Source organism: Thamnophis sirtalis, unplaced genomic scaffold, assembly GCF_051295495.1.
Source record: "Thamnophis sirtalis isolate CommonGarterSnake01/CBP01778 unplaced genomic scaffold, rThaSir2_p1.2 scaffold_2, whole genome shotgun sequence".
NCBI classification, from domain to species: Eukaryota; Metazoa; Chordata; class Lepidosauria; order Squamata; family Natricidae; genus Thamnophis; species Thamnophis sirtalis.
In genome coordinates this window covers 402,252-429,009 of record NW_028261382.1, presented here as the reverse complement: position 1 = coordinate 429,009, position 26,758 = coordinate 402,252, and the positions used below count along the sequence as shown (strand labels likewise).

Genomic DNA, 26,758 nt, shown 5'->3' with positions numbered 1-26,758 from the left:
AGGCTGCAGGGGCCGCTTCCGAACTCTCCGGGGCTTCTGCAAGGGTCCTTTTGGCTCTGCTTCCTTCTCTAAGCCCCTGGGAGGCTCAAGGCAACTGGCCCACCCGCCCCTCCTCTCTCCTCTTCCCCCGCAACCCCCGCCCTGTGAGCTGCGTTGGGCGAGGCGGCCCTGGAACTCACCATCCCCCGGCTTCTAGCCTGGACCCGTCGCCCCCAGCCCCAAGCGGCCTCTGTTGAGGCTCAACTGGCTCCCTTGGGGCTGACTCCGCACCCATCGCTTCCAGCCTCTTCCTGGAGGGCAGACCGGCGCTTCTGCCCCCACCCACCCCCGTCTCAGGAGGGCAACACGCGGAGCGGCGCCGCCAAAGCAAAGTCGGCCTCCCAATCGGAGGGGACTCGTTCTTGGGGGTTTCCAAAGGAGCCGCCCGGGATCGGCCACTCGCCAGAGGTCCCGAGGCCGCATCAGGCTCAGCCCGCGTAGCCCCCTCGGGCGAGCAACCAGGAGGCTCCGGGCTCGGGCGGCACAAACGGCCAGTGCCGGACTAAATTGGCAGCCGCCGTGGCTGATCGTGCGGGGAGAGTAGCGGGAGCCACCTCCAGAACACACGGGGAGGGAGGCTGCTCATCCCCGCCTGGACTTTCAGTGACTTCAATATAAATCCCCCGTTTTGCACCGATGAACATCCAGCCCGCCAGGCACCCCGGGGCCTCTAAGCTCGGGTGGGAAGCTTCCTGCGCGCCTTGCAGAGAAAGGGGATCGGGATGAGCCCGACCTGGCCAGCCGCGGCAGAGCAGCCCACGCAGGCGCGGACAGCACCCGGCCCCCTTTCCCTTTAAGGCCGCTCCCGCCCACGGAAAGTGGCGCACCACCCCGCCCCTCCTTCCCTCCGATCAGGTGACGCCGGGGAGCGCGCGTGAAAGGGGAAGAGAGCGCGCCTTCGGAGAAGCAGAAGGGGCGGGGCCGGCCAATTCTCCCTGGGGTGGGCGGGCTCTGGCGGAGCCGCGCCTCCTTCCCTCTCTCGGACGCCGCCTGTGACTGGCTGCGCGCCGAGGGGGGGGAGGGCAGCTGCTGGCCGCGGCGGCGCGCGCGGCGGGCGCTGACTGACCGGCCGAGCGGCGTGTCAGGCGCGCGCGCGCGCGCCCGTCCGCCTGAGGGAGGGAGCTTGTTCTGAGGTACTTTTGGTGGGAACCGGAGCGAGGCCGCAGGCGGGCGGCGGCAGGAAGAAGAAGCGGTGCCGCTCGGTCTCTCCGCCCTTCCTTCCCCGGCCGGGCGGATGCTTCGCGGATAGGCGGCGGCGAGGAGAGGCGGCCACCTGGCTGTGGCTGGCGGCGACGGGGCCTGGCCGGGCCGGGCGAAGATGGTGCTGCTGAGGGTCCTCGTCCTGCTCTGCTCCTGGGCGGCCGGAGCCGGAGGTAAGCCCGGCCGCGGCCCCTCCCCGTCCCGAGCGCCCTCCGCGGCCCCAGGCCGGGCGGGAGGCCGTCGCGAGCGCCGCCGAAGCTCCGCTCGGCCGCCCGAACTCGCTGGCGCCGAAGCGGCTGCCGGGCCTGGAAAGTTTCTCCGGCCTCGGCCCGGAGCCCGGGCGGCGCCGCGGCGGACAGGCTCCGGGCCGAGGTGCGCCGCCTCGAAGCGGCCTTGACTTCGGCGGACTTCGCTTCCGGGAGCGAGGCGGCTGCGACGGGGCCCGGAGCCGCCTCGGAGGCCCCCGGTGCTCGGGCCTCGGCCGGGACCCCCGTCGCCTGGGGCCGGGCGTTGTGGGGGGATCCTGCAGGGCCCCGCCTGCCGCCCCCTCAGACGGACCTTGGTACGCCTGGCCCGGGTTCCCCAAGGGCGGATCTGCCTTGCGGGGCGCAGGCCCTCCGGGGGTTCTCCTGCCGAGGGGCTTCCGGAAGGGCCCCGGGTGTGGCGGGGATGGTGCCTCCTCTCCGGTGATGTAATGGGGCTGAGCAGGGAGGGGCTGATACCAGGAAATGGGGACGGCGGGCGCGCCTGGGAGGGCGACGGGGAGGCCAGCGGAGCCCTGGCTTGGCTTGTGCCCAAGGCGGAAGGGGGAAAGTCCGAAGCTCCCGGGAGGTGCTCGAGGGTGGGATTAGGTTCCCTCTGCCGTCGGGAAAGTTCCTGGCTTAAGTTTGAAAGTTCGGCTAGTACTTTATTAATTCAGCAATCAGGTATCTGTGGTTTTTCGGCAAGCTGAGAAGGTAGCAAGGTGAAGAGGGGCAATCCTTCTCCCCGGCTGTCTGCCCCGCCATCCAAAAGGGGAAGTGCAAATGTGGCAAGGAGGAAACGTTAGGAACAGAAAGTGATAGCAAAAATGAAATCCTCCGAAGGTCCCTGGTACTTCAGCACTTTGGACCTAGGTCAGTTTAGAGCGGTTGGATACAATAATCAGATAAAGAAAATCTGTACGTGTGGGCTGCTCTGAAATGCATTGCAAATCTATAAAATATATGATAATGTCTTGAATATTTTATTGAGATGAAACCTAGCAGTGCTAATATTATATTTACCTGCTTGTATTTACCTTTATGTCTTCAAATTATGCTCAAAATGGCTACTAAACACAAAATGCGATATTAATGAATTCGCTGATGTGGTATATTTCCACATGGAAATATTAGTAATATTATCAAACTAAATATTTCAGAATACTAAATTAAAAACCTCACCTGATGATCTTCCTGAAAGAGTGGGAAAAGCTAGGGTTCCAGCTAGGGAGTGAAGTAGAGAAGAAACGTCTTACAGGGCTGTTAATCAGGGGACACTTTATGGATAAACAAGGCCCTACTATCTCTGAAGATAGAGAGGTTGACGTGCTGTGTATAATCTCTTCCTTTTCATCCTCACTACATGGAAAGGCAAGAACAGGGATGAGCTGAGGAGTTTCCTCCAAACAGTTATCTTAAATTCTGAATCATAATATATCTACATCAGAAGACATTACCCTTAATCCTAGTCCAGGAATCTTGTCTGGATTTTAATTCAGCTAGTTCACCTTCTTGTATTTGATTGGTAATACTATTCTTTCTCTTGTAAAAGGTTCATTGCTTGCAATTGAGAATTTGCAGTCTTCAGTTCTCTCAAAATAAACTTTCCATATCTCAGCACATATTCAGAAGGGCCAAACTATTCTTAAAAATGCCTAAAGGTTGTTTATAAAGTTAATATCACATTATTCTTTCGCTTTCATATTCAGCAGTAGAACCCACTGTTTCTAAAAGGGAATCCATGGTTGCAATTATGAGTTTTGGCATCAGTCTTCAATATATTTCTAAATTGGACTAAATACTGGATTCATATAGTGTTTAAAAACAACCAGCCAACCAATTAGAACTGAGTCAGAACTCAGGGAAAAAGACAAATTCTATGCACTTCTATAAATAGAAAGTTTTCTTATTTTTATTAAAGAACAGTTGAGTAATTGGAAGACTTATGATTGTTTAGATACCACTTTATGCTAAGTACGAGGAGAAATTTAATTCTATTAATCTGAAGGCATCTTTGGTATTTTCCCTCCCTTTCCTTTTGTGCAAGAAAGAGCAAAGGCTTTTGTTTTCACTTTTGAACTAAACATTATTTTGTACCATATTACATCTAAAATCTGCCAAATGCTGTAGGCAGAAATAAACTGTTAGTTAAAGGCCTAGTGTGGTAGCTAAGAGTGGTAGACTATATCACATATTCCTTCTGCCATGGAGTTTGTTAGAGTTTATTTCAGATCATCTTTGAAAACATGACTTGTGTGTTGATTCTGTTGGAACATGCTCATTCCTAAAATATTAATTATTTTCTCCGTGAAGAGTGCAAGTATGTTTGTTTGCTTTGTGATTAGAAAATCAGTAGGTTTTAAAGGTTAAGGCAATTAAAGGTAATTCTTCTTGGGAGTATTTGGTCAGTTTTCAACCAAGAAATCAATGAAATGATTACGTATTTCAACAGCTTGCCTATTCTTTCAACAACAGGCCTTTTCAAGAATTAACTGCACATGAGGGAAGTATCTTCTTAGCGTTAACTAAAGGAGTAATGGAGAAGCAGTCTTAGATTTTCTTCACTTTTGCTGTTGGTTAGCTGAGGTGGAAGCACCATTTTGAGCCCTTGGAAATTTCTCACCCTATAGGATTCTTATTTTTTTACTAGATGAAGTTTAATAAGCTAAAACTAAGTAGTGGCATTATATTATTTTGTTACCTCTATTGCTCCTAGAATTAAATATACTTTCCTTTAGGAACCTGTTACACAATTATATGAAATAATATTTGAGATACTAATTAACAAAGTATTACGCCCCAACCCATAATGCAGGAAAGATGGTCAGAGTGTGGTGCATTGAATCATGAGTTTGCTCTCAGACACACTCTGGAATCCTGTAAACATATCAACTCCTTTGGAAAGTCGGAGCCTGAAGGTTGATCTTAAGAGCCTTATGATAGGTCAGATTCCACTCAGTTGAATCAAGTTTGTCAAGCCATTGTTTCTTATTCTTGGGCAAAAACACTGTCTATAAGAGTTGAGGTTAATAAACAAGTAGCTGAAAAAATATTGTTAAATGTTTAGACTAAAATAAATACAAGTGTCGGAATAATATATTTTTTGGTAACAATTTCCTAAGTGTTTGCAACCTAATGTTTCTTTTGACGATGAAAGTCTCCAGTTTGTAATTACTCTGCAACAAGGGATGGGAAACCTTGGAACTAGCACATAGGCAGAATAATTGTAGACTTTATACAAACAAGTAAAAAATATTCTTCCACCACTAGACCAAAGAGGCATGCATAGGTATTGCTGGTTAAAAAAAAATTAACGTCTTTCATCTGAATCATAGATTTAGTAGTGCTGATTGATTGGTACATTGCATGCATCGGGCAGATTTGATAACTACATTTTCAACTGATATCTTAAATCCTGCATTCGCTTTTATAATTACAAAGGAAATAAGAGAAATATTGCCCTATTTGGTAAGTGGAGGTTTAGTTTTTTACTTAAATAAGTTCCCAAAGTAAGATTTGTCATAATGCACTGAGATTTGCCAAGTACAGTACATTTGTATAAATCATGTGTTGAGAACAGGAATTGAAAGCAAGTCCAGCAATTATTGTATCCAGTGACCAAAGAAGCACAAATGTTTTTGGGGAATTGCTGCTTCCCTATAAGAAAGCAAAGCAGTGGTACCGAATTCCACTGTCAACCTGATGCCCTACAGTCATTGCATCTTACTGCTATTGTGGCTGATTGTTTGAATGCTTCATTAAAAATGGAAGAAAGTTTGGATTGAATGGAGAAATGTAGTAGAGTTTTATAATTCAATTCTTACATCACTCTGCAAAGATGAAATTGTGTACATGTAAATGAAATTAGCTGGTACTTGATCAAGTGACAATATACAGTATGTTTAGTTTCTGTTTGAAAAATAATTACAAAAATATCCAAAGTCCACTTGCACTCTCTAATAAATAAATAAAAACCCAAACTAAAAATAAAGTGTCAATATAGTTAATAAAAAGACTATTCTCAAATGTGGCATAGAGATTCCAACCTTAATGTAGAAACAAAACATTTATTAGATTAATGTATTTGCATTGCATAAACTGCTTGTTTAACCTAAGAAATGGGGAAGAGTCTGGCAGCATTGTTAGTCTGGAGATACAAAAGGATTCTTTCTTTCTGTGCTAGAAAAAGGGGGTTACTAAAGGCTGGCAGTGTTGCGTGCAAGTTCTTTGCGTAAAGAAGAGCCTGATGATAGCTAATTTACAAACTCAGTGCTGTCAGTGCATTTGTCCTTTTAGACAGGAAAAAACATGTCCTTCAATTTGGGGACAAGAAAACACCTTGACCTCAGGTGGACAGTGGCACTTGTGTTTGAAAATCCTTTGTTAGTTGTACCTGAATGGGAGCTTTAGAATAGGACAAGGGCAGTGCAATTTGAATATGCTTGAGATTTCATGTTGTCCACTCATTTCACGATTTCTATTTTCTGCACACTGTTGTGATTTTTTTTATGCTTCTCAAATAATGTAATTGCTTTTTCCCCTATTAATAAATCATTCACTTTTGTTAGCAAAAATGTGAATGTAGACTGTTCTTCTGATTAATATATCCGTCCACTCCTTTGTTTGCAGGTCAATATGGAAACCCTCTAAATAAATACATAAGACATTATGAAGGATTGTCATATGATGTGGATTCATTACACCAAAAACACCAGCGTGCCAAAAGAGCAGTATCTCACGAAGACCAATTTTTGCGCTTAGATTTTCATGCTCATGGGAGGTAAATACCATGTCAGTTAATTTCCTTCATCGCCGTTAACTGCAGTTGAATATAACTGAACAGTAATCATAATTTCCACTTTGTGAAAATGTAAAGTTAGCATTTTTTTCTACTGAAGTCTGATATGGAGCAACATTCCATTCTGAATCTTTTTGTTAGCTCCGAGGTAAGTATTTTGGTAATATATGTGGAATTGAGTCATTGAATATTCCAAAGTCTGCACATGTAAATCTCTTTTGGGGTGCTCTGTCAGTATTCAAGGTACACATATGAAAGAATTGTGTATTGGCAAATTTTCAGATAAAAGAAAATATATTGTCCCCATCCGTGAGGTTTTCCAGACTTTAAAACGGCTGCAACGTATTCAAATATGATCCGTTCTTCAGTTTTTATATCTGCATAAGAAAGCCAAGGGCAAATAAATGCAGTAAACCTGCCAGACTTCCCCTTTCTACTTACTGAACCTAGATAAGAGCTTAGGTCAAATGTTTATAAATTCTGCAAAATTAAGAAGAGCAACCTGTTTTTAAAATGTACACCAAAGCATGTATAAGCAGAGGTATAGACATTTGGGGCACATAGTGGTAACATTGCTTAATGTTATCAGTGCGGAGCAGCCTGTGGCAACCCCTCTGCAAGTGCCAGATGAGCCAGCATCACTGTTGCTGTTGCCTTACTTGAATCTGGTTTTTCTGTAGCATTTTATGTCTTGCCGTGTTTCTGGTGTTGGAATTGAACTTGGATATGGCTTAAAATGAGGATTTGTACTTTATAAAACCTATGAGCCTCCGTGTTCAGATAAGGTGTGTTCCTGTAAATAGTTGAAATATAATTATGCTTAAGGTAACCAAATTTCCTTGGTTGCATTTATGATGTGAGTGTTTGGATGGGGCTTCAGGTTATGTTGATCCCCTACAGACATTAAGGTAAATGAAAGTGGGGGGTAAAAGCTCTCTTACTATGTTTAGATGTAAGTGCATATCAAGTAAAAATGCCAACATACAAAAATGGAAAATGCTTGAGGACGTTCATTTTTATCTCTCAGCCCATGGTAAGAGGTGTTTTGGTAAATGCAATCTGTCTTTCTTCCCTTTGCAGACATTTTAATCTCAGACTGAAGAGAGATATGTCTCTCTTCAGTGACGACTTTAAGCTAGAGATGTCAGATAAAGTAATTGATTATGATACCTCCCATGTTTACACTGGGCACATTTATGGTAAGTGCAGGAACTGGGATTTCTGTTTTGAACTAGCAATCGCTCTTTGTTTAGACATTCATGGCAGTGCAGAGCAACAGGCCATTTTCACAGTAATTGAAACAATTTTAGAATGTTGATTGTTGTCTTTAAAAAGTTTCCAGAAAGTACAGTTAAATTTCACATACCTTTTTCCCATTCATTTTATCATAATTCTGTTTTCTTTCTGAAGAAAAAAGTCTGATTTGAATCTTTTCCACGTAACAGCACAGTATCTTAAAAGATCCTACATTTATGTGATGCTGCATTCTTTGGACTGTTCAGTTTCACACTAAAAGCTTTTGTACTACACTCCATGTAAAAATCTGGCATACTGGCATACTGTGTTTTTTCATATGAGAGACTATTGTTTAGGCTACATTCTGCGGCCTAAGAATATCTGTGCTCCATGGTATTTTGGAGTATAGTGCTGAACTATTAGTTATCACAGTGCCAGTTGAAGGAAAGCTACAGTTGAATTACATTTTTTAAAACATACTTGGTAAAAATTGAAACAAAAATGTTGCTTATAACTTTTTCAGGGGAAATAATTTACATGGGAAGCAAACGCAGTAAACCAATGTTTAAAGATGTGGGAAGTAATATAATAGGGCTTAGACTGAAAAGTAATATAGCATAGGAATGAATAAGTAGATATGTTTATAAGAACAAACATCAGGAATAATAAAATCACATTTAAATATATATGCACTCCACAACTTATGACACAACAACTCCAAGTTAAGGTGGCCTCGGAAAAAGTGACCTATGACCCATTAAAGTTACCACCAGTGCACAACCCCTGTGGTCACATGGCCACCGCTTGGGTGCCGGCTCACATTTATAGCAGTTGCAGCATTTGCAGTCACGCAACCATGGTTTGCAACCTTCCCAGCCTGCCTAAGCAGGGTTTGCTTAACCCTGTGATTTGTCTAAAGACAGCAATGGTTTGCTTAACGAGCACTGTAAAAATGGTTGTAAAATCAGGTCCAGTCATATGATGACTTACTTAACTATATTGACCAAAGAACCAGCAGAACAAATGTGAGGTATTTATTGATACTGGTGATGACTAGAACATGATGCAGGCATGTTCATGAATGCTGCATTAGTTTCCTGATCACTTGCAGAGAAGTCATGTTCCGGAAACTTGCGCATTCTTGCTGGGAATTGATGCTGATGAATAACAGTTGCCGGAGAATTCTAAAGCTTACATCCTTTTTTAAACAGGTGAACAGGGAAGCTTTAGCCATGGATCTGTTATTGATGGAAGGTTTGAGGGATTCGTTAAGACTCACACTGGAACCTTTTATATTGAGCCAGCGGAAAGATATATTAAGGACAAAGCCCTGCCTTTTCATTCTATCATGTACCATGAAGACGATATCAGTAAGTGTTTGTTCTGAGTTGAAAATAGGCTGGGAAGAACCGTGATGGTGAACCTGAGGCACCTGCACCACAGGTGGCAGCAGAGCCCTCTCTGTGGGCATGCAAGCCATTGCCCCAGCTCAGTTCTGCCACACGGGCACGGGCGCCTCCCCCCAGCCAGCTGGTTTTTTTGGTCTCTGCCGTGCATGTTTGAGGGCGGGGCACATGTGGGAGGGCGCGTGCATACGCAGGGGATCGTGTGTGCACGGGCGGGGCACGTGGAGGGGTGCACATATTATATTATGGGTGCTTTTGGCCCTTGACACGAAAAAGGTCAGCCATCACTGATACAGAATGTGCTATGAGCAAGTGAGGTTTTCAAGGCACTAAATCTGAAAACGGAATGCTCTGAGCCAGTGGTTCTCAACCTGTGGGTCGGGGCCCCTTTGGGGGTTGAACGACCCTTTCACAGGGGTCACCTAAGACCATTGGAAAACACATATTTTTGAAAAAATATGGAAAACAAAAAATAATTTTATGGTTGGGGGTCACCACAACATGAGGAACTGCATTAAAGGGTCGCGGCATTAGGAAGGTTGAGACCCACTGCTCTGAGCATTCTTCCTTCCACTGCTATCGAGGGACACCTATCCTGAGCAGGGTGAGTCACGTTGCTGCTTAGAAAATGTTATAATCCTCATAGGACCGACTCTAGTGAGAAATGTTCTTTCAAGTGTTCGCACAAGTTCCCGAGCTTCATTTCATATTGTTCAAAGTGTCCCTTGAAGTACTCAGCTAATATAAGCAACAAGCACCTAAATCAGGGGCCGGCAACCTTAAAACACTCAAAGAGCCACAAAGGTCCTAAATGGAAGCCCCCGGTTCAATTCTGGAGCCGACTGGAAGGCTGCTTCCCCCATCACAGAGTTTCCTCCTAGCACGGCATCCTTTTTCCTCTACCTGTCCTAACCGAAAGCCCTTTTAATTGTGGCCCCGACTGGCGACAGGGAGCCGCAGCCGAGGGATGAAAGAGCCACATGAGGCTCCCCTGGCCTAAATGCACAAAATGTTTGATATTCTGTTAGATATCACCTTTCAATTGTAATTATTAGTGGTATTACATGGAATTAAATCAACCTGTCTGAAGTAAATTTGTTACTTCCTTACCCCCTTCTATTTTTAAAAAGGACGGCCTTTTGCTCATCAGATTTGAAAATGAAATGATTCATGAGTCAAACAAAGTGTTTAGCTAATCCTAGAACTTTCATTAGAAAGCATAGGCCATGGAACGTGGTAGGGATTCTGTTACTATTTTATTATTGTTTTGAAAGAAAAAGAGCAGAAGGATTGTTTTAAGTCAGCACAGTTTAGAGGATTTAAGCAACTAAATGGAAAATACTGGATAGATCTTTAACAAATACATCAAGAGGCTTGGTAGTTTTCCACAGAGACCCCCATGTCTTTAATTCGGTATGTTATTTAAAATTCCAAACATTTTGTAATGTTTCAGCTCATAGAATAAGATGTAGTTAAAGAGATTTTGAGAACATTGTACATAAAGCGTACATGGTTATGGTCAATTCAGGCAAATGCCTCCAATCAAGAAATCTGTGTGGTTCATGTGTGAGCCCTTCCATAGCCCATATTTAATTTTTGCAAGAATATTATGTTAGCACTTTTGGGACCCAACAAAGGGGCATATGTTCAGCATGACAATGAAGTCTTATTCAGAACTGAAACAAAAGCCAGTGCTAAAAATGAGGATTATATTGTACTGTTTCCTACAAAGTCCTTTGTTCGTGTTGCTCTCTCTTAACTTAATGACCAGATAAAGGCAACCCTTTTATTCTGATTTAAAGGATAGGCCAATTATTTAAAATTCTCACTCTCAATCTGTTTTTATACATTTGTGAGATATTATTTATTGAAAAAAATGGTTTTGCCAGGAGGGAGAGAGTTACAGTTCTTTCCACAGTGACTGAAACAAACTGTCTTGTTTGGGCATCACTTGGGTCCTCCCAGAAGGGTATCAATCACTGCAGAAAAAGTTGGCAATTGAGAGCAGCAGCCATATGAAAGCTCTAGAAGCAGTGCTGGATACGGCAAACAGCATGTTCTTGCTACTGAGGTTGAATTGTGATAGCAAATGGTAATGCTTACTAGCCGTTTCGTTATTCTCAGGGTAACCTGTCTCTGAATGTATAGGAGAAGAGATATAATGTAGAAGCTAATCCAGATCAGCAGATGAAGATCCACAGGTTGAAGTGGGGGGGAGGGGACGACACACAATCCTGTAAAATAACAAATGCAAAGAATTTGCTCATGTTACTCTGCTTATCCTTTTGAGTGGCATAGAGCCAGGTTATCCATGGGGTGACCTCTCCCAGAGGGTATCTGCCCATTCTCCCAGACCCATAGGTGACCATGCTCCAGGTGCCTTCCCTTAAATGCTCTTTGTCTAGAAGGATCTAAGCAGCAGGCCTTCTCAGGAGCAGCCCCTGCCCTTCTCTCCAATAAATACAAGATGTGCAAGGTATTGCTATGAAGGAAAGGCATTGTCAGAAGTGGATTGCTTTGTGTCAAAGGACCTACTTTTGAAAACAGCTAAGAATAATCCATTGATTCAAAATTGCATCCAGGTTGATTCTTATGCATTGGTTTAAAAGGGGAAGTTTCATTTGACTGCTGCTTTATTTAACTATGCAGATTAGAATTGGCTTGTTCTTGTCCCAAAACTGTTTTTAGCCCACAAGGAGTCAACAATTAATCATTGCCAGGGAATATCTGATCCCTTCCTCGAAGATTGCTTGGATCCTGACTTCTGTTTTAGAAGGTCTTAGTGCTGCTCCCTTCCACTAGCTTTGAATGACTGACAATAATACTGCAGTCCAAATATCCATAAAAGCCACATTAAAAACCATGACCAATATATACAGCAGGTAAAGCAATGGCATCACAAAATCTTAGTTAATATGTTCTAAACGCTTCTAAATGGTAAAAAGAGGGTAAATCGCTTTGTTCTCGATGGCAGATTGTTCCACAACATGCAACCCACATGTACGATTTAGCCAAAAATGAGATGTGGTGGTCAAGGGGACCCGCAGCTGCTTGGGGTTTGTGCCAAATTTATCTTTAATAGAAAAAGAAAGCACATGGGACACCTCCTATTAGCTATGCAATGCTGTCTAATGCCCCACTCCACAAAAAGACAGAGAGGATTACGCAACAGATTGAATTAAGCCTCATTAATTTTTTTACTGATACTGGATATCTCTTAACCTCTTTGCCCTTTTCCACTGTTTTGATCCTGCTGATTTGAATACATTTTAAAATTAGTAATTGGGTGTTTTAATTTTAAAACCATTTATAGAGGAAAATATGTGCCAGCAAGTCTTTCTGTTTTAGAATACCCACATAAGTATGGACCACAAGGCGGCTGTGCAGATCATTCCGTCTTTGAAAAAATGAGAAAATACCAAATGACTGGGAAAGAAGAGCCAAGACAGCAGGTATCAAGCATGGAATAAATGATTTGATAAAATACCTGTTATCTTTTCTGCGTATCTGCTCTTGACATGATCTGACTTAAAACAAGCTACTGATTTATTTAATTTTGAATTGATATGTCATTTCTACGTGTTTCTTACAGTTTTTTTCAGTTTGAATTTGCTTTATGTTAGGAGAAGGCTTTGGGCCTTTTGCAAATATCTGCTATGTAGAACTGCCTGAAATTTGCATGTAATAATATGAGAAGTTTACATCCCCCCACAAGAGTCTTTAAATTATCTGTAGCACAACCCATAGTTTGAGTTAATTTGTTAAATTTTAAATTTTTCTACTAAAATTAATGGCAGGTTGAAGAACGTTTTAAGTATCTGATAGTAACATGCCTAAAAACCTGCTAAGAATCTCCTCAGGCTGCAGAAATGTCATCTCCTATATATCCACACGATTCATGCATTCAAGTGGCTCCTGAGGTATTTTGTCTCCTTCTAGCCCTCGACTAAACTTTCTATGAGGAGGCAAATGTTCTTCAGAGCAGAGTTACTCTAGGCACGTAGAGTTACAGGAATGCAGCTGTAGCTGCACAGGATAAAGATGAAGGGAGCTGCGATAGGATGGAGAAAAGCTGACCTGAAGGTTCTAATGCATCACTCCAGAAAGTGAGGAGGTCCAGGCTTAGTCCTCTTATTCTCACATACAACTTGGACTCTGAAGTGTTTGAGACGGAAGGCCACATAAATACCTTGTACCTAAATGTTCCTTATGCTTTAGCAGCCATCCGAAGAAGAGGTCAAAGAGGACCCTGGGCTCTTGAGGAAAAAAAGAGCTGCACAAGCTGAAAAGAACACTTGTCAACTCTACATTCAAACCGACCACCTTTTCTTCAGGTATTATGGAACCCGAGAGGCTGTGATTGCGCAGGTAAGCTCCGGGTGGTTCCTGCAAAAGGCCAGTTTCCTTGTCAAAGGGCAAGAGAGTGGAAGAGCTTTCATTGGCCATGATAGGACTTTGGGTGAATGACAGTCAGATTGTCCCAGGGCATTTAAAAGTGCACTACTACAAGCATTTTTTTCCAGCAAGTTATGTGTACAAGTGTGATAATTGCAGAATGAGTGTTACTTCATGGATGTGCACTGCGGCATCTTTAGAAGAAAGATGGCTAAAAAATGGAATATCCAGTGAAATTTATAAGATCGATAAGATTGTCGTCGTTCAGATGTAGAGGACATGCTTTGCCTATGGAGAGGTCTGGGTTCTGTCTGTGGCTCCGGCAAGAGGACTGAGAAAGATTCCTGCCTGGATCTCTGAAGAGTTTCTGTCAGCCACTTTCCCCAGTGTGAACCCCGTAGAGAGCTGTGACCAGACGCAATGCTGTCTAGGGGCCCAGAAGAACCTGGGAAAGCCCTGCGTGGTGTGCACCCTTCTGCCCCCCCAGAGCCTAGGAGGAGAAATAAGGGGGATTTTAGTTTCACTCGGTTTCTTCTAGGCCAACCAAAAATCCAAGTCCCTCTCTTGGATCAGCTCACCTCATATAGGGGGAAGGAGTATTATGTATCAGCTTCCTTGAGTTACTTATAGAGTAATAAAGGCAGGGTAAAAATAAAAACAACTTTTGGGATGGAAAATCAAGTCCCAAGTCTGTTTGCTTTGTTCTGACAATTAATTGTGATCTCTTCTAAATCCTGATACAAAAACAAGCCAGGAGGCCACTCAAGTGAAGCTGAAGTCTGTGCATAGAGGCGGCCTGAGCCAAAGGCTGTGCAGAGGCTGCTCTCTGCTTGAGGGCAAGCGCTGGAGCCTAACGGAGACACAGACCAGTTAGAGTTAGAGAAGGGATCTCGCAGGTTGCAGAGGAAAGTGGATCTACAGCCAACCTCTTTAACTTCCTCTTTCTTTTAGATTTCCAGCCATGTTAAAGCAATTGACACAATTTACCAATCTACAGATTTCTCAGGAATCAGAAATATCAGTTTTATGGTGAAACGAATTAGAGTAAGTATACAGAAATGTAACATGGGAAGTCTTCATGCACTTGCTGGTTTAATTGTATTTTCCTCTTTTTATTGGCCCTTGCCGGTAGAGGGCTGGGTTCCTTCTTCCACTGACAAGCCTTAATAGCTAGTAAATTCATTTACACGTTGCTCTGTTTTTCCTAGTGGTTTTATGTTGCCATCTTTTACTTGAAAATGTTGGGGAAATCACAGTGGCTTCTTGACTTGGCAGTTTGCCCAGGCGAAGCTGAAGGATGTCTCTGCTGCCCTGTTAGTTCCATATCCTGATTTCTAGGGAGTGGATCAGTTCAGGTGCTCATCCTTCACTGTTTCATGACAATAACTCCAGGCCATCACTTGTGCAAAACAAAATGAAAACTGCACAACCAAAACACTGCAGAATCCTTACCTCATCTCTGGGCTTTTGGGCGGGTAATGTTCACACTCTTCTCCTCTGAGTCATTTCTTGTGAAAACAAGTAGGTGTAGATTCTTTTTTTTACTTTATCCAAAAGTGATGTCTAACAGCATACAATATATTTTGTTTCAGATCAACACTACCCAAGATGAAAAAGACCCTACTAATCCCTTCAGATTTCCAAACATTGGTGTGGAGAAATTTCTAGAACTTAATTCTGAGCAGAATCATGATGATTATTGTTTGGCCTATGTCTTTACTGATCGTGATTTTGATGACGGAGTCCTTGGCTTGGCCTGGGTTGGAGCACCTTCAGGTAAATAATCGTGAAATATTTTCTTGGATGGAAAAGAAGGATAAAGCATTATTAGAGATTACACTTAATCAGCTAAAAGAAATGTTGGGTGTCTGAAGAATTTGAGTATCCTTTGTTTTGAAGTTTATGCCCATCTTGGATAAATTTGCTTGAAAGAGTTTAAATCTCCTCGTCCTAACCATAATCTCCTGCATGATTATTTTACTTCTAGAAAGTTAAAAAATCCTAACCCGTATCTTTAAAAATATATTACAAGACTGCTCCAATTTTTCCGGCATCAGATACATTATTTACAGCTATAACATTGTGAATTGTTCAGTTTACAAATCCCCTGAGCACACTTTGTTGTTGCAAAATACTCAGCCCAAGAATAGCTTACCTCAGCAAGCAGAGTGACTCATTCTTAAGGGCATATTTACAGACAAACTGTCTTTGAGAAGTTCCAGTTGAAACCACAGAGACTAAAATCCCTAGCCACAGAGATTAAAAATAAAGAATTCATGGCTGCAGTACTACGCAACACACCCAATCTGGCTAAATACATTTAAGATTAGAATACTCAGTATTATGGATCCTCTCTGCCTCACTATCTACTTTCAGTTTAAGGGAGAAGTACACCCGTATTGCACTCCCACACATACCAGCAAACCTATGGCTCCAATGCGTATGCGACCCATTTCTCCTCATGAAATAAAAAGAAATCATCCACAGCATCTTCCAAAGGGAAAAAACCACTAGAGAGGAAGAAAACACTAACCCACCATCTTCCTGGATATCCTCATCAACAGAGGAATCAATGGCAAACTAGGGATGCAAGTGTGTTGAAAAACAACACCAAGGGCTCCATTACCAAAATAACCATCCATCCTCCCATAAGAGGAGCTATGTAGAAACGTAGCAACCAGAAAAAGAAAACAGGCGGCCTATACAACATTTCCCAGGAAAACGGATACCCAGGCAGGCAACTTTATCAAAAGGTGCCTGACAACTCAAGCACAACACCAGCTATGGAAAGAATAGCATTGCCACACATCAGAAATATCTCAGAAACAGCCAACAGACTGTTACAACCACATGGTATCACCAACCAGAACATACCAACCAGAGATGGGTTCCTACCGGTTCAGCCTGGTTCAGCCAAACCAGTAGTGGTATGCCGGCCTGGGTCACAGAACCGGCAGCGACCCAGGCTGGCCACACCCCTGTACTGGTTCCTGGTCACCGCAGTCACTTCCGTCATCTTGTTTTTGAGTTCTGTGCATGCGCAGAACAATTTCTATTGAACAGACATGTGCGTGTATGAAGCACGCCCACAGACGAACCAGAATCCACCCCTGATACAAACCAACTAACGCCCTCCAAAACATTGCAAGTAAAGAAAAAGACCCAGCAGTTCAGGAAGAAGCAAAAAGGAATCAGCTACAACATTCAGGGTAAAGTTTGCAACAACAGCTATCAAGGACAAACCGGCAGGAGATTAGCAGATGCATCCCTGAACACAATTAGCAGTCGGAAGAGACGATGAAAATACCTTCTTCGCACAAGACATGGGCAGACTCGGCCGTAGTTTCAACTGGGAAACTGACATCCTGAACCAAGTTAAATCCAAACCCGAAGCAATTCCTGGACGCTTGGCCTTCAGACAGTAGAGATTAGCCTTTGAGGACATCAGCCCTTGAGGTCTGTTTTGCCTGAAAGCCAAGGATTTTGCCTTCACGGTGCCAGAACAGCTCAGAAAGCTCTCGTGATTTCTGACTAGCTCACAGAATCAAAATTCAGAATGAGCTGATACATTTGAAGAATATTTTAATAATAAATTGATCTCTTTAGATTGAAAGTGCTGCTTTAACTGCTGCTTAATGAGAAAGTTTTTTTTCATCATTTTCTAATTAGCTTTGTTAAAGGTTACTGTTTGATTTCAATTACAGGGAGCTCTGGTGGAATCTGTGAGAAAAGCAAGCTTTATTCTGATGGGAAAAAGAAATCCTTAAACACTGGCATAATCACTGTGCAAAACTATGGTTCCCACGTCCCTCCTAAGGTCTCCCACATCACCTTTGCGCATGAAGTGGGGCATAACTTTGGTTCTCCTGTAAGTATATGTGTTCCAGCTTTCACAGCAGATTCGGGAACTCTTAAAAGTTGTGACCAATCCATCCCCTCTGCCCACAGAATTGACCTGCTCACTGCAGGACGGAACAACCTGATGAATTGGGCCATCTCACCTGCCTAAAGAGTCTCCCGTCTCCTATTGCAGCAAAAGGCATCTGATCTAAAGAAAGAAATTGTGGCTTTCAGTCTGTCAATCTCTCAAAATGCAATGGTGAAAACGTGGGCCAGGCTGTCAGCAAAACAGCCCTTGAACTCACCTGCATGAGAATTGCGCACCTTCATTGGACTCAGCAAAGCCGGTCCCTTTGCCTGAGTTGTCAGCTTCTCATCTGATACCTCAGGGCCCTTCCTGTTTCTGAAATAGTTTGCTGCAGTTCAGTACCAGTCTGACTTCAGTTATTATACGATCTCTTCCAATCGTGTAAAGATTGTAAGCCAGACTCTCACGTGGTTGTTAATGGATGAATCGGGATAATAAAAGGAGTAGTTTTTGTGCGCTGAATTAAAGAGTTCTTTGTCAGTGGCTGTTTGGGTCACATATTGCAAAGGTGTTTAGAGTAAATCATGGGGACGCTGGCTTCTTTCTCAGCTACCTCACCTGCTTGCCATTCTACCGTTTTTCTGGGAGGCTTTAAGCAGCTCCTCACCTGAACACAGTGGCGGCTTTGAGGAGCAGAAAATCACAGAGCTTCTAGTGAAGAAAGCTGACAAATTTTGTCTCTTGCAGCATGATTCTGGAACAGAATGCACTCCGGGAGAGTCCAAAAACCCGGGGCAAAAAGAAAACGGCAATTACATAATGTATGCACGGGCAACCTCTGGTGACAAACTGAACAACAACAAATTCTCTCTCTGTAGTATTCGAAATATCAGCCAAGTCCTTGAAAAAAAGAGGAATAATTGTTTTGTTGGTAGGTATTTCTTCTACACAATTGTCTTTATTTTTCACAGGATGGCAATGAGAAGATACAGGGAGCAACCCTGGGGCCAGATTGAAATTCTGTAGCTTTTCGTTTTCTAAAAGGGTGCATCCTGAGATGCAGACGAAGGTCGCTCTTCATCTCCTCCAACCCACCCTTGGAATGCATCAGCTGGGATTGTCCCTTTGTCAGTGGCCACCAGGATCTGCCTGGCTGTCACACACTCTTCACTTTCAGAGGCTGCCCATCTGAATGGCAAAATGTTTGGCTGGCCGTGAGCCAACACACTTGATGCCGAAGAGCTGTGTGCACACCCTTGCAGCCCAAAGTGATGAGGGCTCCTCTCTCCAGGCCCTTTCCAAAAATGTCGCCACTGCAGGCTTAGTGCTCTGACCAGGGTCTGGTAGCATGGAAAATGTTCTGAGTACAGTTTGCTCATGTACTGAAAACCACAGAAATTATCCTCCTTTCTTCCTGTTTCAGGGCACTTCACCTACTCTAGCAAAAGGTGCCCCCAAATCTCCCCTTTGCTAATGAGTCCTTAGGCAAGCTCAGAGTTTTTGTGTTATATACAGCAGTGTTTTTCAACCTTGGTGACTTTAAGTCCTGTGGACTTCAACTCCCAGAATTCCCCAGCCAGCTATGCTGGCTGGGGGATTCTGGGAGTTGAAGTCCACAGGACTTAAAGTCTCCAAGGTTGAGAAACACTGATATACAGGATGAAACAATTGATTGTAGCTCTTGAACTGCCGCCAAGGCTGGGCCCACCGTTTCCTCCTTTCCCGGGAGGCATCCTAGAGGAAGCTGGCAATCTCTGGCTGGGCGGCTGCTTTAGAGAAGGGATGCAGGTCCTGAAAAGGAGGGAGGGAGGCAGGGTCCCGTCTCCTGCTTCAGTCCCACCTTCAGAGGACCTTCCTGTTTTTCAGAATCCGGCCAGCCCATCTGTGGAAACGGGCTGGTGGAGCAAGGCGAGCAGTGCGATTGCGGCTACAGCGACCAGTGCAAAGACGAGTGCTGCTACGATGCCAACCAGCCGGAGGACAAGAAGTGCAAGCTGAGACCCGGCAAGAGTTGCAGGTTGGGAGGCTTTTCTGCTCTTGAGGAGGCCTCCCTCTTTGGCCTCGGCCTGGAAGGAGGCAGGAGAGCCTCGGCTTGCAGGGGGCGGGTTGCTTCCTCATCAGAATTGGCAACCCAGGTGTCCCAAAACCCCCTGGGTGGTCAGAGGTTTAGTGGCAGGCAAAGTTAGGAGAAACGAACCCCCTTTTCATGCTCAGCTCAGGCTGGGAAACACATTCTACGAGCGAATCCGGCTTTTGAGAACTGGGCCACGTTCATTCCCTTCCGTTACTGGTGGGTTGAAATTATTTTATTGATTGCTGCTTCCAGAATTGGAAAGATGCCTTATTTATTGAAATAAGGACTGTGCTGGACATCAAAGACTTAAACTGATTTGGGGGAGAAGCTCTTTTTAAGTCCCACTCAAGGCACTCAAGCTTTGGATTGTGGGAAAAGAAAGCTGAGCACAGATTCTCCTGAGGCTTTTCAGAGGGAAATCAGGCAGGTCTGCTGGGTGGCAGGGATTGGGGCTCCCACAGAGGATAAATACGGGTCTCCTTTGAAATGACGAGGCCTCTTGGAATGACACTAATTTTTTTCCTCCCTTCTTAGCCCCAGTGAAGGCCCCTGTTGTACACAGAATTGTGAATTCAAGAAAGAACGGGAAAAGTGCCGGAATGACTCTGAGTGTGCAGAAGAAGGGAGGTGCAATGGTAACTCTTCTTTCTGCCCAACATCTGCACCAAAGAGAAACCTGACCGAGTGCAACAGACACACCCAAGTTTGCATCAATGGTGTAAGTTAGACGTCCTCAAGCTAAGGCCCGCGGGCCACACACGGCCCACCAATGCAAAGTATCCGGCCTCTGGAGTGGTGGGAAGAAAAGCAGCTGCCAGCTTGTAAAGAAGGGTTTCAAAAGTCATTAAAAACAGCCTCTCAGATGCTTTTCTCAGCCATGTGATCCATTAATGACTTTTAAGTCATTAAAAGACTTTAAAAACAGACTTTCAGATGTTTTTCACAACCGTGTGATCCAGGGCCAGTGGGTGAGGAGGGAAGGGGCTGCTTTTAAAGTAGCGCTTTTTGAGTGAGTGAGGGGGTGGGGGACATGTTTCCACAGCTCCTAGCTTTTTCAAAATCAGCTGAATTTGGCTAACACTAATTCCAATGCAACCACAGTATAATGCCTGAAGGAGAATTCACCCACTGCTTTGATTCTTCCCGTATATAAAGTATATCCACCAAATTGGTTGCTGAACAATTTTGATAGAAATTCATGTGTGTATATATACACAGGCACAAGTGCGGCCAAAAGTAAATCAGTTTGTGAATTCTCCTCCAGGCTTAAAAGACCTTTAGCCCTGTAATCCCAAATAAACAGGCCCATTCACTTCCCATTGAATTAGTAGTATATTTATGTTGGTTAAAATTGTACTTCATTTTAAATATAGTATTATTTCATGTTTTTTGCGCTATAAATGAAGAGATGTGCAGTGTTTGTAGAATTTTGTTCAAACTATAATCCGGCTCTCAACAGTCTGGGGGACCATTATCCCTCCTTAATTCACCATTGGAGGCTGGCTGTGTTTGTGTGTTGATTCTCGCCTTCTTCCGCCTGCTTCCAATGTCTCTCAATGCCCATCTTGTCGGTTTTAGTTGCTGTCTTAATTGGTGCAGTTCTCAGCCTGGTTTATTGTGTGGTCACCTGAAACATGTGATCAGGAGATATTTTGAAGGAAATCCTGTTTGTTTTTTGTTTTTTTTAATGGCCTATTTTAAGAAGCCTGAAGCTGCTGTTGTGAGGAAGTTAGGCAAGTGGCAAGAAAGTTTGTGCTGTTTTTCCCCTTTGGGGGGAGGGGGGGAGACTTAAGTAAATAGATTCCTTGGAATTGAGCAAGTACAGCAAGGACAAAGGCAAAATGGACTGCTAAATTGGCCACGCCCACCCAATCACATGACCACCTGACCACACCCAGCCAGCCAGTCCACCCCCCACCCCCGCAGGGAAAGGGAGTGTGAAGGAGCGTGAATCGGCCCCCTGTTCAAAAGTATGAGGATCCCTGGTGTAAGTCCTAGAAGTGTTTTTACACAGCAGACCACTCTGCTCCAGTGTTTGTGTTCCCAGCGGATGGCGCTGCTTTCTGTTGACCTGTTTCCGCTGCCTTTCTTGGGCAGCCAGGAAAAGCAGCCCTTTTCTTTCCCTCCGGAGTTCGATAACCAAAATGTTTGTACTGACTGTTTTTGAAACAGATCCCCCATTTGTCTGTGGTCAGGCCAAGAGGCTCCTTGCCCCACACACTCTTTGGAGACGAAGGAAGCCTCCAGTCATCTCCAGCCTTGTCCTCACGTCGGCGGTGCTGGGAGGGAATTGTGTTCTGGGGAGGTGAAGTGGGGGAGCAAACTCTTTCCCTTTTCCTGCCGCTGCTTTATGTAGCCAGGCAGATTTCTTATTTGTAGGAAAGAAAAGGGCAAACCAGGTGAAGTTCAAAATGGGCCCCCACATTCATTTTACTATTTTGTATGGTTTAATTCTGAGCTTGATGAGATAAAACATCTCTGGTCCGTTTCTTCCCCAGCAATGTGCCGGCTCCATTTGTGAGAAATACAACTTAGAAGAATGCACCTGTGCCAGCTCTGATGCAAAGGACGACAAAGAACTGTGCCACGTCTGTTGCATGAAGAGAAGTATGTTCTGTTAGGCTGAGCAACTTAAACTTGGATTATAGCATCCCACCTATTTCAATATCTGCAGGGGTGTGAGAGAGCAAGTCCTTCATTACCTAAGCCTTCGTGGGTAAATGGGGGGTGCTCCTCCTTTGTAAGAGGATCCTTGTGCCCTTCCTTTTCGTGTCTGGTTGGAGCTGAGCAGATGCCTCTAGAGTTGAAATAGTTTTCAGTTGCCATCTCAGACCTGAAAAGAACAGAGGCATCAGCATTTCAGATAACCATTCCATTCCATCCTTATTTTTTTTAGTCCCCCAAATCATCTCTTGCTCAGCTTTTAAAAAGAGGTGTTTGTCTCAGAAGAGTGGTGCCCCCCCCCTTGGTCCCAGCATGAGAGGCTTGGCACATGAGGCATAATAAGGTTTGGGAGACTCTTCTGTCCTGTTGGGAATTACGGATAAATACTACCATCTTTCTGCATAGTTCTCATTTCTTTCATGGCCATGTCCTGATTTGGCCGTTCCATGCCAGTAATTTTTCTCCTTTGAACAGCAAAATCCTGATACTTCTCTTCTGGAAAGTATAACATTGAGGTGCAAGTTGTTTCTGTTTTCTTCAGTGCATCCGGAAACCTGTGCCAGTACAGGCTCTGAAGCATGGAAGGCTCACTTCAGTTTCCAAACCATTACACTCCAGCCTGGGTCTCCCTGCAATGATTTCAAAGGCTACTGTGATGTATTCATGCGCTGTCGCCTGGTAGATGCAGACGGCCCCCTGGCCAGGCTGAAGAAGGCCATTTTCAACCCGGAACTCTATGAAAACATTGCCGAGTGGATTGTGGTGAGTTGAAAGGAACTCTCTGAATAAACCTTGCCAGTTTCTTTGCAAAAATAAGAAAATTTATGTTCTGAAGGTGAGACAACAAAATGTAAAATTGATATTCAGTGTTCAAAAGGGAAATGAAGAAATCTGGCGAGAATGCCTGAGGAGAAAGCCTCTTTCCCTGTGGGTTGGTGCACTGCAAGGAATGAAAGAGGAAAATGCCCAGAGCCCCCATTCTACTTCAAGGGCCCCCTCTGAACACTGTTGCAGGCGCACCAAACACAGTTTTCCCTCTCAGGGTTAAGGATAGTTAGCAGAGAGGAGATCTAGCAAGTCCCAGAAATGAAAGACAAGGAAACCTAGTAAAAGGTAGTTTACACCATCACCAGGCTGGGTCTCTGTCAGGTTGCCATTTTTGCTTTTGGACTTTCCCCAGCCCAGGTTAACATTTCTTCAGTTACCTCATCCACACCTGTAGCCTTTCCACTGGCAACGTTCTCGCATCACTTGCCACTTTCTCTTCACTGCATTTTTCTCTTTATAGCAGCTGCTTCAATCTCTCTCTTCTAATGTCACTGACTCCCACAGCATCTCTAAATACACCTCCGAGCAATTCTTCAGCTTATCCCAAATCCTCCCTCGTGTTTTCAATTCCATTTGTTCTTCTGGAGGCCACCTCTTCATCTTCCAAAGCAATATTTTATTTTCATCAAAATCACTCTGCATTTCCTCTCTTTAACTCCCTCCATGGCTGCGATCCTTGCGACTGTCCTTTTCCCAATGGAGCGGAGTCAAGTGCAGCATTCCTGTTGCATTCCTGCTCAGGGTGAAGGTTGGGCAAGTTGGGCCCAGTTGGCCAGCCAGCCCAACGTCACCACCATGGAGTGGCTGTGGAAGGTCACTATCCAAGCAAGAGACTAAGTTGTGAGAGTTTTAGCTTGTTATGTTTTAACTGTAAATGTAACTGTGAGCCACCCAGAGCTACCATTTGATAAGATGGGCAGCCAATAAAATTTATAAATAAAAGCCCTTTCTGCAGGGGCTGGGCACGGACAGGCTGCCCCCAAGGGAAAGAAACTCTTAAAGGACCCAGATTGGTGGGAGCAAGAGGCTGACTCTGTAAACCGTTTAGAGAGGGCTGTCAAAGCACTGTGAAGCGGCATATAAGTCTAAGGGCTATTGCGAAAGGAGCCTGTGGCGAGTGGCATTTCTTCTTTCTGCCTGGAGCCTTCATGGCGCCCGGTCAGATGGGGAAAAATACCTCTTTGTTCTGTCTCCAGGCACACTGGTGGGCCGTCCTGCTCATGGGCATCGCGCTCATCATGCTGATGGCAGGATTCATTAAGATCTGCAGCGTTCACACCCCAAGCAGCAACCCGAAGCTACCGCCACCCAAACCCCTTCCAGGTGAGGCTTTTGCTGGCTTTGGGCACAGGGTGAAAGGTCGCCCTGCACAACTTGGGCTGAGAGGAGAAAAAAAGCCCACGGGGGGAGCCGGAGGGGCTCTGGTTTGAACTGCATGAAGAACGTGGGTGGCTCATGCCAGGGCTGGAGGAGGGACGGACCGTGAGAGGGCTCGGTTCTGCCCTGCCTGCGGGGGTGGAACCAGCGGGAGGCGTAGCTGAGCCGTCAGGCAAGCGGGGATGTGGGGGTGGGAAATGTGTTTTGTGTGACCACTCCTGCTCCTGTGCCTATGAAAGAATCCAGAGCGTTGGCAAGTGCTTCTGTTGACGTGGCTGTGGCTGGTGCTCGGCGGTGACCCTTGTTTTCCAGAAAACTCTCTTCCTAAAGCTTCGGCTTACGGCTGCTGAGCCGCAGTCGGCAGATCAGGATCACAGCTGGCTGGGCAAAGCAGCTTCTGAAGATGCCTCTCCCCCTTTTTTTTTCTGCAGGCACTTTGAAGCGAAGGAGACCCCCTCCAACAACTCAGGCCCCTCCACGCCAGAGGCCCCGAGAGAACTACCAGATGGGCCACATGAGACGCTAAGGGCTGCTTTTTGCCTTGGTTCTTCCTAGTGCCTACAGTGGGAAAATTTCACTCCAAAGAAAACCTGTATTAAGTCATTGTCCCTGGTCAACGGAGGAGGCTCTCAGGCCCTGAGACCCCCTTTCCCTGCCCTCAAGCGAAGTGGCTGGCCGTGAAGCAGATCTTTAGCAGTTTTAAGCAAGGCGTTTCTCTCCTCCTCCTCCTCCTCCTCCTCAGCTCTTCACGGAGGCCTTTCCTCACCTGCAGGCAAAGGAGCCTCGATGGAACCTCTCTGCAGGAATGGAAGCATCTCTTTCGGCTGCCCCGGCTAGGAAGCGAGGCGTTCCTTTGCCAATGTACATAAGTGGTCATACGCAGACATTGTATTTCTAACGTACACCTGTACTTCTGTGTGCAATTGTAAAACAATATAATTGCAATATGGATGTTCCTTTATATTATAAACCTTTTATGCTCTTAATGAAGAAATTACTGTTTAATTGACATACTCAGGATAACAGAAGGTTGACGGTGTATAAAGGTCCAGGATTCTGTAATGCTTTACACAGGAATTGTGAATCACGTCAAGTCCATGCAATTTTTATGCATCTCTGTTTCGCTCAGAATTACCGCTGAGGCCCTGTCCGGGTGCTGCGTTCGGGTCCCCTCCCGGCCCGGCTCTGCTGAAAGGATTCCAGGCTGCTATGGGAAGAGCTTGTCCGGGCTTTGGCTCGCCTGCCTGGGATGGCGCTTCGTGGCTCGGTCGGTCGCCTGACCTCCTGAGAGGGCCGCAGAAGGATTCAAAGAGGAAAAAGAAACCTTTGCCCGTTCTGTCACGGTTTGGTAATCGGTTCCCCTTGATAAGTGGTAATAAGGATCCCGATTCTGAAAATTTGGGAGAAAGTGTTGTTTTGTTGTAACAAGTATTGGAGTAATCTTTCGGCATGAAACTGTTTTAAAAGATAACCACTAAAACAGAAGCCACTACTGCGGGAATTGCTGTGGTTGTGTAACTATTGTAGGCTGGGGAATGTGGAAGGCACTAAAGAGGATCTCAAACAGCACAATGGCCCAAAGTTTTTACTGCAAGTGTATATAATTGGCATTTTTTTAAAGGGAGAAAAAGCAATGTCACAATATGCTTAACTGCTATGCAGGAAATGGAAGAGGGCATTATTCAAGCTTGACTTCACTGCTTCTGTTTTTCCAAAAGCGCCAAGCTGATCGGGAACCAAAAGGCTGAAAATATTTCTGGCTTTGCTTAGAAACCCAGGTGTATTTTGGGGGTGGGGGGGGGAGTGCTAGCCAAGCTGTGGATTTTGTTTTGGTTTTCCAAGAGTATGAGATTTAGACATTTCTGTCTCATCGTGTGACTCGCAAGCCAGCAAGGCAGAAAACTTCAAAAGAATATAATGGGAATCTCTTCCTTGTAAAACTTGTACAGTATGTGGTGACTTTTTTCAGAATACAGGTTTTTTGTACATGGTTTAGAGACAAATTTTGTACATGAATCCCCCAGACTAATAGATTATAAATAATTCTGAAGGATCTTAACTAGCTAGAAGTCTCTGTAGTTGCTTTTAAATCATTTTAAACTACATTTTGGGATTTTTCTTCTTCTTCTTCTTCAAACTGTGCAAAGACTGGAAGCTTAGGTTTGCATTTCTGAAATGGTGGCTTTTATTCTACAAGAGGTCTTAGTAACTTCTTGAGCATGGTAGATCTTGGACCATGTAAATTCTTTGCTTGTGATGTTATCCTGTGGCAGGCAGCCGTGCTTGGCAGAGAGCCAGCCGACTGCCCGGTTCTTACTGGGGGCCGAAGTTTCATGTTTTCTGCAAAGAAAAAATGCACTGAACTCTCCACTGCAAGTCAAGATGTGGTAAAATAAAACTATCAAGGCAAATTGCGATCTAATACTACTGTCGGTTTAATGTCCACTGTGTTTTATACAGTATTTTTTGTTCACTTTGGAAATTTTTACTAAAAAGTTGCAAAAAAAAAAATGAAGTATTGTGCAAACAGATGTAAGGGTTTTTGAAACTTGAAATGCATTAATAAATAGACCTGATGAAATCACTCCAGCAGTCGCCCTCTTTCTCTCGAGTCTGAAGGGAGGCGGAGCG

General features: G+C 44.7%; 1 protein-coding gene across 2 annotated transcripts; it reads left to right on the top strand.

Annotated features, from left to right (window-relative positions):
• Window positions 1-1,140: 1,140 nt before the first annotated feature.
• On the top strand, window positions 1,141-26,711 carry ADAM10 (ADAM metallopeptidase domain 10). Of its 2 annotated transcripts, none has more exons than XM_014058734.2 (16): window positions 1,141-1,412; window positions 6,111-6,261; window positions 7,360-7,478; window positions 8,727-8,885; window positions 12,270-12,373; window positions 13,143-13,289; window positions 14,268-14,360; window positions 14,909-15,092; window positions 17,021-17,184; window positions 17,932-18,115; window positions 19,051-19,201; window positions 19,793-19,976; window positions 21,757-21,865; window positions 22,464-22,684; window positions 23,947-24,073; window positions 24,559-26,711. In XM_014058734.2, the coding sequence occupies exons 1-16, from the start codon at window positions 1,358-1,360 to the stop codon at window positions 24,651-24,653; spliced, it is 2,247 nt and encodes a 748-aa protein (XP_013914209.2). In that variant the 5' UTR covers window positions 1,141-1,357; the 3' UTR covers window positions 24,654-26,711. The 2 variants fall into 2 exon arrangements, with proteins under 2 accessions (XP_013914209.2, XP_013914208.2); XM_014058733.2 differs by having other exon boundaries at window positions 13,140-13,289.
• The last annotated feature ends 47 nt before the right edge of the window (window positions 26,712-26,758 follow it).

Coding starts and splice junctions, on each gene's coding strand:
- ADAM10 (XM_014058733.2), top strand. CDS start 1,358: ATGGTGCTGCTGAGGGTCCTCGTCCTGCTCTGCTCCTGGGCGGCCGGA. Junction 13,290..14,267: donor GAGAGGCTGTGATTGCGCAG/GTAAGCTCCGGG, acceptor TCTTTCTTTTAG/ATTTCCAGCCATGTTAAAGC. Junction 15,093..17,020: donor CTGGGTTGGAGCACCTTCAG/GTAAATAATCGT, acceptor TTTCAATTACAG/GGAGCTCTGGTGGAATCTGT.